This window comes from Podarcis vaucheri (genome assembly GCF_965113315.1).
Source record: "Podarcis vaucheri genome assembly, chromosome: 10".
In the NCBI taxonomy this organism is placed as follows: Eukaryota; Metazoa; Chordata; class Lepidosauria; order Squamata; family Lacertidae; genus Podarcis; species Podarcis vaucheri.
In genome coordinates this window covers 33,868,748-33,879,211 of record NC_138748.1, presented here as the reverse complement: position 1 = coordinate 33,879,211, position 10,464 = coordinate 33,868,748, and the positions used below count along the sequence as shown (strand labels likewise).

Below are 10,464 nucleotides of genomic sequence, written 5' to 3'. Positions count from 1 at the left end.
GGTGATATAAAACAGATGGTTTTTTAAAAAAACATACCATGAAAATACCTGCATAGTTTATGCATGTGACTTCATACTGCTGAAAGTTTCCATCTGCTCTATCCCAAATAATCTGTATTGAAATATCTGTAACTCTGCCTTCACGTACATTTAGTGGAACTGCAAGGCCTGCAAAATATGTGAAACATGTACATCATACATTTCATTTCTCATGTCATAATAAAGAGCCAGCGTGGATGAATGTCTGAGCCTTTTGGATTTCTGCCATATCCAAATGTACCAGCAGAGACCTTTCATCAACTATGTTCTACCCCAGCACTCAATTTACTTCAGCTTATGAGTTATCTTTTATTTTCAAAAGTAGTTCTGCAATAAAGAAGCTTATAAATGCTTTGAATGTCAGAAAGACACACACACACATATTATCTTTATACACTAGAGCAGGTACGTATGGCCAAATTCTGTTTTCCCAAATACTTGTTTAGGGCCAAGAACAACTCAATTTTTACCGCAGTGTCAGTAAATTTGGGTAGAGACATGAAGGACCTTCTAGAGCTTTAGAGGTAAACACACAGGTAGCCATTCCTGCTTTAGAGACTATGGATTGTATCCAATAATTAGTCAGCAGTTTGTGCAATGGGACTTCTTCTTGCCCTGTGCACACCAATGCCCCCCCCCAATCTTTTCTGGAGCAGAATTGGAAGGGGCACAGGGAGAGAAGGAAGAGAAACATTTTGCAGACAGAAGTCCTTACACTAATAGGATGACTCCACTGGATACAACCCTATTTGCTTTCCTATCTGTGTTGTTCTGTAGGCCCTAGCCTATTTGCTCAGATCAAATACTGTATTTCCATCCATTCTCATCTTGGGGTTTTTCCCCCCCACTGGATAATTCAGTCCTCAATAATTTGTGGAATTCCATATAACAAATCCTGAAGACTCTCGTCTACATTTCCCTACCTCTATAACCCATTCCTTCTGAATCTGCGTTCTTCCCATTCTCTTTGAAAAGTTAATTCTTGTTACACAAAGTCCTACTGCAGCTCCAAACTCCTACTATTTTAGAAAAAGATGAGATGCAGTGAAGGCATAGCAAATGCCAAAACATAGAATCAGATGGTGATAAACCTCTCCATTTCCTCAAAGAGGTTTTCCCTTCTTGTTAGAAAATGCAGTAATAGATTGTAATATTGCACATCTAAATACCAGAAAGATACTGTGTTTAAAATGTCATGTTTCCGGCTACACTTTTACTATTTGCTTAAAGTGCAACCCACTTCCATTTATTTCAGTGCCAAAAATATGCATACAAGGAGGTGGGCAAATATGCATCTAAAAAGGAGACTGATGAACAGCCATGAAATCGGCAGGTTACTCTTTCCCCCTATTCCCTGTATTGTAGCAGGACTACATGAACATACAAAAAAAATATTAAGGTTCATATACTTTGACTCAGCATCTAACCATTCCCCTATAAACATTGATTGCAGTTATTGGTAGAACCATCTGAGCCCTCAATATTACTGTACACAGAGAAATGCTAATGTACATTACAATCTGTGGTCTCAAATACTGCACACCATCACAAACGCTGACACTGTTTATATCACCCAAGACTGCAATCCTATGCAGGGAGTGAATTCCACTGCAATTTACATCCAAGAAAACATGCACAGCCTTAGACTGAATATTTTGAACTACTAAGTTACAGAGAAGTTAAAAAAATATTATATAATATAGTAAGTAAGTCAAGTAGATTTCCATGCATGCAATGGGACTCCCCCTTCCTTTTCTCTCCTGGTGTAAACCCAATAGATGCTTTTGAGATACAGGTCTGTAGCGCAGAGAAGTAAGGGAAATTCCATTGTGCACCATGATGTCTGCTGCATGAACAGAACTGCAGTGTTGGATACAACCTATAATTTTATAGACAATATATTATGTCATCAATAAAAAACTTTAGATGCTAATAAATCAGCAATGCTAAATGAGTCCACAACTATCAGCATAAATTAATCAGAAACGGCACGGCCCTGACAAATACTTCCACATATAGTTATGAAAACAATATATGGACTAGACAAATTACAGCAAGATTTCATATTGAAGGAAGAGGATGTAATCACATAACCTTAAATAACTTACATGTTCTTATAGCTGGCAGGTGGTATACAGAACTTAACATAGATCCACTTGTAGTGGAAACAAAAAAATTATATTCCGTGCCCGGGATTAAATTCTCTATAGTTACTTTCCCATCAGTTGACAAAGTTGTAGTTGCATTAGGGCCTCTTTTACTCACGACGTGTAAGCCATCAAAGACTCCAACAACAGGCATTTGAACAAATAAAACCACAGAATTACTTTGAACTTCATAGGGGATGACAATCTGTACTGGTTTGGGTTCTAGAGTGACAACAGAAGGAGGGATCAGATCAAACATGTTTTATAAACAGCTGTAAATTAGAACAGTAAATGTAGACCACATGTTTTTAATGCAGGGGGATATAAAGTAAGGATTGTCAGATACAATATTGTTGGCAAACAATGGATTTTATAGTCTGCTAGGTGGTCAACACAAATACAATTCATTTCAATGTCAGCATCAAGAGGGTTTAATGCTTTGAAAATCCAAGCTGTTCAGATGAGTAATCAACTCCTGATTGACTGGCCTAAGGCCTGATTTAATGTTCCAGCTGAACTTTCTCACATCTATGCCATCTCATCAAAATATGGGTATCAACTACTAAACAAAAGAAATAAAATTTATGGAACAATGGAAATGGTCATGCCACTTTGACAAACTAAGTAGTGTTCATATTTTGTGTGTTGCCTACTGTTTTAGAATACTATCTTTTCTGCACAACCTTATACGTATTTGAAGTGAATTATAGGTATTCATTCTAAAATGACTTTTGAAAAACATTACCATACACATTCTCTTGCTCTCAGGCCACGTGTCATTATTTTGAGGGGGTGGGAACCACTGTGCTCTTATTCTCAATCAAGCCAGTTGGTGGTTGGCAATGAAAGTAATTTCTCATTTCCAAAAGGCAACAATTCCAAAATATTGTGTTAGCATGCTTTGAAATAAATTCTGCTTCTATCATCTACTTCATATTATAGCAACCTACTTGTGCAATCGATTTCAATTCACACAAATAAGACTTTCCCTTCCTCTCTTCCACTCCCATAATCTATCTGCTTTGGAAGGTTGGGGTGCTGGGACTGCAGGGCGAAGGAAGGAAGGAGAAGTCCTGTTAGCATAATGTTAGCTCTCACCATAAGACTTTCCTTCACAGGCTTTAATCCTGATCCAACTGATAAACTTCCATACTGGATTACAGCAACTACTACTAATAAGTATACTTCTTTTAGGCTGCATTCCTATACCCACTATGAATGAGGCCCATTTAACTCAACAGGACTTACTTTTGAGTTGACATGTGTCTGCAATGGCACAACTGATAAAGAAGCATTTAAGGTGTAGGGGTGTGTGTGTGTGTGTGTCCCCGTCCTAATAACAATGTTTCTTCCCCTCCCCAAAAAAAGTCTTAAAACATCTTACTAAGAGTGCATTGAATGGTAATTAGATCACTCTTGTTTCCATTTGTTACTGTAGCCACTCCTATTTCATAAGTCATTCCAGGTATTAGGAGTTCAATTTTAAAACTCTCTGTATTGTTTACTAAGAACACCAAGTTTTTATCCTCAACTGCAGATGGTCTTGCTTGGATATAGGATTCCTGGCCCTCTTGTGGCAGTTTCCAGTAGATAATTACATGGTCCTCTCCTATATCTTCTGGATGGATGAATACATTCGTAGGTGGGCTGACACCTAAACAAAGTAAATGATATCTACAGTGCATATCAGATTGACAAAATTATTCCTAGTTGATTAGCTCTCCTTTTAAAACTCGGTTCTCAGTTGAGAAGGATGCATGCAGTCACTGTTTCATTGTTTCAGTCATAGCTTCACAATAAATAATTATTTTATAATATTGACATTCCTTCATGGTTACTAAAATGGGAGAATTGCATAAATTGTAACACATGTTCTCTAACAACTCGGATAAACATTTTAAATTTTAGCAGAAAAGGAGGAGACGTTCTTACTAATTTCCCCTTCCCCTACAGTTCCATCTCCTTCACAACCCAGGAGCAAACATCTGGCACCATAAGGGACTGCAGGGAGAGGGGGGGCTGAATAAAAATAAAATTGCTTAAGAATGAGGATTTGAGGTTGTTGTTTTTCTTACAATCAAGTGGTGTATAAATTTTGTGAAATAAATAATTAACTGCATGCTGAACTTATCTGTAGATGCTATCATCTTCCATATGTCTTCCTTTTGTTTAGGAGTCTTAGGACATATATCCTAAATTACTACCAGTTAAAAGTAATTATGTACATTGTTTATAAAACAGAAATTATGTACCTGTTACTATTAACATAGGATCGTAGCAGCTTAGAGTTCCCTTTTCAGCTACACTTTGAATCCGTAGCTGATACTGATGGTATGGCTTGAGATTTCCAATTACAGCAGAAGTGTTACTTTTTCCAAATGCGATGGCTTCCCACTTTGTTGTTTCACTCTCTAAGATGCTAATTAGGTATTGATGAAAGGATGCATTACATGGGCTCATTGGAGAATCCCATTGCAAAACTATTTCTGATGATGTCACCCGTGTTGCCTTTACATTGAGTAAATGTAATGGCCCTAATGATCAAAAGATGGGAAAACAGAATTCTGATATAAAAGTAGCTGTTGGTACAAATACTTTTAGACAAAGGTGCAATAAATAAAATATTTACAGTCTATGGGCTGGACTCAACTACGTCGTTGTTGTTGTTTATTAAATATTTTTTAGATTTAAAGTCTTCAAATCTCTCTCCCTATATTATTGTTTAACTTATGATATTTTCTCACACATACATTTTTGGCCTAGTTTTCATCAGTTTAGTGGTGCACAGTGTTGGAGGAAATCACATACATTTCCTTCTCTGTGAATAGGAGAAATTGCTTGCAAAAATGTGTACATTTGTTAAAGCTGAATAGAAAAATTGGGGGTTTGGGGGGGAAGTCACACAAAAATTCTGGCAGGTCTTTGCATCCCTACTCATAGCTAACTCTTAAGACCCATTGATTTAAGTGGGTTTGTTCCAACCAACATTTGATTCTGATTATTTTATGTAGAGATTTAAAGATCATGATAAAACACAATATATTATTTTTCCATGGGTGACATATATTAAAAATGTGCTACATTAATATCATATTTTATTGTAATGCAACTTACTTGTCTCTAGCATCCTCACTGGGTATAAGCTAATATGTGCCCCTTCAGGGCTTCTCGCTGATAATAAAAAAATATACAAATGACCAGGGCACAACTTCAAAATTTTTGTTTGTGTTGAATTTAGAGTAAAAGTTTCAGAATGTTGTTCTGAAAGTTCAAAGTAGTATTTAATACTGAGATGAAAGTCTGAAGGAAACCAGCCAATCAAACTGCTCCAAAAAAGTGCTGCTTCATCTGTGCCAACATCCTGCACCTTAAATGTGAAGTTTTCAGGAACAGAGGACACTGAAAAGAACAATTTTAAAAACTTGAAATCCAAATGTCAATTCTGAACATAAAGTTTAAATTATTCTTCATTAAAAGTAACTTTTAATAAAATGTTTTAAATTGGTAGCAGTAATAAAATAATTACATTCATATTTGCAAATATATGGCAATGGGATATAGCAGAAGAAAGGCATGAAAAAGTAATTTGGACCACTAGAATTTTGCTGAAATGCATAACAATCAGTTTCATTTTCTGGGATCATTGGCAGAGAAGAGAACTCAGATTGTCCAAAATATGGGGAGTCATCTGTCCATGAGAGATGTCCTTCTTCCTGCAAGAATCAAAATTACTGTAATAAATTCCTTCTTGTTTTAGATAACTGCATTCCACAATACACCTGATATACTTCAAACAAGTGTCATGCCTTGTTCCTTTTGAGCAAGTTCATTAGGCAGGGTGTCAAAACATGTTTCTTTTTAGGCAGGCATTTGACCTTCTAGTATACTGGGAACTGTTGGGTTTTTTCCTCCTACTATATGAGATCAGTTGTTGAATTCATGCTATTTTTTATTCTTGTCCTCCACTTAAGAGATTCAAGTAAATTAAAAGTGCATTGTAACTTAATTAATTAAAATAAAGCTGCCATTTCATCCTTGGAAGCAGTGCTTGATTGTATAATTCTCCCCTCAAAAACCACAGATACTTTCCTTGCTATGTCAGGGCAATTTGAGTCAAGGTGGCGCTGTGGTCTAAACCACTGAGCCTCTTGGGCTTGCCGATCAGAAGGTCGGTGGTTTGAATCCCCGCGATGGGGTAAGCTCCCATTGTTTCCAACCTAGCAGTTCAAAAGCACTTCAAAGTGCAAGTAGATAGATAGGCACCGCTCTGGCGGGAAGGTAAACGGCATTTCCGTGTGCTGCTCTGGTTCGCCAGAAGTGATTTAGTCATGCTGGCCACATGACCTGGAAGCTGTCTGTGGACAAACACCAGCTCCCTCGGCCAGTAAAATGAGATGGGCGCCGCAACCCCAGAGTCATCAGCGACTTGACTTCATGGTCAGGGGTCCCTTTACCTTTTTAAGTTCTACCAACTGCAAGGGCTCCAATTAGGAATGCATGTAAAAAGTACAAATGACTGAGCAGGGCTGAATCTAACATACTAACCTCAAATATAGCATACTGACCTTAATGTCATTGAGACCTGTCCATAGCATGATTACGTGACTGAATGACCGCAGATAAGAAGTAAGAAATGCATGTTCTTCTTTATTCTTTATATCAACAAGACGTGCCCCACTTGAAAATAATTCACAGCTCTGTTGTGCCACACTCCAAGGCTTGCTTTCTTTACTTACTTTATAGCAGCCATGCTTGAAAGCTGTCCAACCATCTGAACACAAACCTAAAATGGACATATAATTCCAGTATTCCAAAATCATTTCTCAACACACATGCACACATGACTAAATAAATCTATTTTCCTATATGATGATGGTTAAATTTAGCATACCTACCACACCCACTATTTTTTCTAAAACAAATTAAATCATCATAGTTTTATACAAGTCTCATAAAGGATGCTCTTAAAAGTCTACTTGAGCTGTACTGGAATAACAATGCCTATATTCACACCACAGTTTGTAGACTGACACCATGAATAGCACCATGTCTGTTAATGGGCATATTTATACTGTATTGTATTAGTAAAACATTAGGTTAACTTAAGGAAGTTCAGGGGGAAAAGTTTCCCATTACCTCCTTCCACTTTCAGCCAACTAAGGCCTCTCTGGAGCAACGTGGGATAGGCTGTGGTGGGAGGGTGGGGAAGATGTCAAGGACCAGAACCAGGTGATGGAAGTGTGGATTGTCACTAGATGAACATATGGGGCACTGCCATCTTCTAACTCCAGTGATTCATGGGTTCATAAACATGCAGTGACATCAACCTGGTTTCACTCATACTTTAATTGGTTAGATCCAGTGATATTTTTCTATAAAAAGAGGTGCCAGAACTCACAATGAACACCACCCTTATTCCCTTAGAATGACAATGGCACCCACCTGAAAGGTGCCAGAACTGAGTTCCGGCAAGTTCCGGCTGGAAAAAAGCCCTGGTTATACCTGTATTCTACTCCTTTGTAGAAATTACAAATGGCCTACATGGAGCTACCAGACACTCTCACATCCAGGCATTGGTCCTTTCTAAATTCAGTATACTAGATGCTTTTAGACCAGGAATAGCAAAATACAAAATTTGAAGTACACACCTGTTTCAATGTGAACATCCAGCATCTGAGACACATTAACAAAATCCAAGTGAAGCTGTTTAAATTTAAAACTAAAAGTGTACAAAGTTGCAGGTCTCAGATCTGTCCATTCATAGAAGACCTCATTATGCTCAAACATCCGAGAAATGTTATTACATGAAATTTCAACAGAAAAATCGTTAGCTAGAATATTCCAGCTAAACAATGCACTAGTACTTGTCACGTGTGTTTTGACAATGTCTGAAATTCCACCTGCAAACCAAATTAGAAAATCTCATCAGATTAATAGGGGGGAAATATTCACACAATTAAAAAAAATAAAATTTCCAAAGTAATAGATTGGGGTGTGTGAGAGACTGTTTCTGTTCAATATCAACTTGGCTATTATAAAATATTAAATGTAATCATAAACCTTTTCCATCTTAGTCTGTGATTATGTTAAAAGTAAGTCCTACATTGTTGTACAGGCCCCCTCCCAGTTTCAATTATATGCGATTTCACCAAAATGTGTGGTGTCTCGGAATGTAATCCCCGCACAAACGGGGGGCTGCCTGTACTTACGTGTCTTGAATGATTTTGCATGTAGAATTTTCCCATTCTTCAGTGACTGCACCATCACATCATATTTCTTCCCTTCCTCAAGCAGAATTGTAACATTTTGTGCTTTTAGTTGAGTTGTGGAAACACTTTTCACATTCTGCAATTTAAAAGAGTGCTATTTTATTTTAAGAATTAATATTGCACTGTATCTGAGGCAGCAGTTCTAAAAACAGTATTAATTAAAGAGTATATCATCCTCCCCTCCCTCAAGTTCCATCTTCCATGAGAAAAAGGTCGTTTTCTATTGCAGCTCTCAAATTCTGGCATGCCTTTCCATGCATATATGCCTCCCACCCTGGAATCTTTCTGCAACCATGTTTCCTCCCTCTTGCCTGTATTATTACAGTGGTACCTCGGGTTAAGAACTTAATTTGTTCTGGAGGTCCATTCTTAACCTGAAACTATTCTCAACCTGAAGTACCACTTTAGCTAATGGGACCTTCCACTGCCAGCATGCGATTTCTGTTCTCATCCTGAGGTAAAGTTCTTAACCTGAGGTACTATTTCTGGGTTAGCGGAGTCTGTAACCTGAAGCGTCTGTAACCTGAAGCATCTGTAACCCGAGGTACCACTGTACAGGCTTTCTGTTTTGCTGACTGGTTTTTGTTTTTATTGTAGTTTCAATTTCTTTTATGGTTTTGTTGTTATCACAAGCACCCAAGTTATAATCATTCAAATGGCATTTCTATTGGAATGGTCTATAACTAAAAGAGCTATAGAGAGTCCAGCAAGTGCAGCAACAGACTCATTTACTATTATATTCAGGAGAAATAAAGGTCAGACTGCCTAATACCATGTGGATTGGAAGGGTCCTTATAACATCTTCCCTTTTTAGACTTCCTTTTTTCCAACCCATAGGATTACATAAATTTTATTTTCAAAGTTTAACCATTTTCTCTTAAACTTTCTGTAGGCAACCAAAACACCCTTGCCAACATTATGTTTTAAGCAAACATGTTCAACCAAATCCTGCGATCAAATCAAATTAGTGTAACTGCTGAAAGTATGTGATGCTAAGCATACGACCTACTTTTTGAGCCAAGTCATCAGTGAGGTGATATGTTACAACATAAAAATCTGGATTCCTCCCTTTAGGAAACTCTGACCACTCCAAGAAAACAGCTCTAGATGGCTTCTTTACTTGACCACACTTCAGGCAACCAGATATCTGCAATGCAAAGATGCAGTATATGTCAAACGATAATCAACTGCATATTTGGGGGGAAACAATATATTGTTGTTACATATCACTTAGCAGTCATCAAAGCTCATATTTACCTAACTTCATATTATGAAATTATCTAGAGTGCAATGCTCAGCTGCTTTAAACCGCCATCTTACCAAGAGGTTCTTCTTTGACTAGGAAAGTAAACTAAATTTCTGGGCATGTGCAAATCTGCAAGGATCTTTGGGGATACACAACCTTCGAGCATTCATGAGTATTTAGTATAGACACTGGACACCCTGAAAATGGCACATTGCAGGACTTAGATCTGCATGCTCACGACATCATCCCAAAAGCAAGGAGATCTTACGTGAGGGCACTTGATGACCTTTTTGAGTTGCTTTAAAAGGGTAAAGGTAAAGGGACCCCTGGCCATTAGGTCCAGTCGTGACCAACTCTGGGGTTACGGCACTCATCTCGCTTTATTGGCCGAGGGAGCCGGTGTACAGCTTCTGGGTCATGTGGCCAGCATGACTAAGCCGCTTCTGGTGAACCAGAGCAGTGCACGAAAACACCTTTTACTTTCCCGCCGGAGCGGTACCTATTTATCTACTTGCACTTTGTGCTTTCGAACTGCTAGGTTTGCCAAATGGTTTGCTGTGAAGCTTAGATGGGGATAATGCAGACAATGTCTGCATTCAGAAAATCTTTAAATTCTCCTTAGCTTTCCCTTTATGTGTGCAGTTTAACAAATCAAACCATAGTTTGTTGTAATTCACAAAGCAATTTGTTATTGTAATTGAAACATCAAAGAATAGCTCACTTTATGCAAACATGACAAATATAGCTAGATAAAACAGAGCTC

At 37.8% G+C, this 10,464-nt stretch overlaps 1 protein-coding gene across 3 annotated transcripts in view; it reads right to left on the bottom strand.

Moving 5' to 3' along the window:
* PTPRQ (protein tyrosine phosphatase receptor type Q) overlaps nt 1-10,464 on the bottom strand; it is a 105,329-nt gene that overhangs the window by 94,239 nt on the left and 626 nt on the right. For all 3 annotated transcript variants that reach the window (XM_082240929.1, XM_082240930.1, XM_082240928.1), the window contains exons 3-12: nt 9,465-9,602; nt 8,396-8,531; nt 7,835-8,086; nt 6,752-6,969; nt 5,713-5,899; nt 5,301-5,585; nt 4,439-4,720; nt 3,571-3,840; nt 2,148-2,408; nt 38-168 (exon numbers count right to left, since the gene is read on the bottom strand). In XM_082240929.1, coding sequence (XP_082097055.1) covers nt 38-168; nt 2,148-2,408; nt 3,571-3,840; nt 4,439-4,720; nt 5,301-5,585; nt 5,713-5,899; nt 6,752-6,969; nt 7,835-8,086; nt 8,396-8,531; nt 9,465-9,602 — 2,160 coding nt within the window. The remainder of the gene's footprint in view (nt 1-37; nt 169-2,147; nt 2,409-3,570; nt 3,841-4,438; nt 4,721-5,300; nt 5,586-5,712; nt 5,900-6,751; nt 6,970-7,834; nt 8,087-8,395; nt 8,532-9,464; nt 9,603-10,464) is intronic.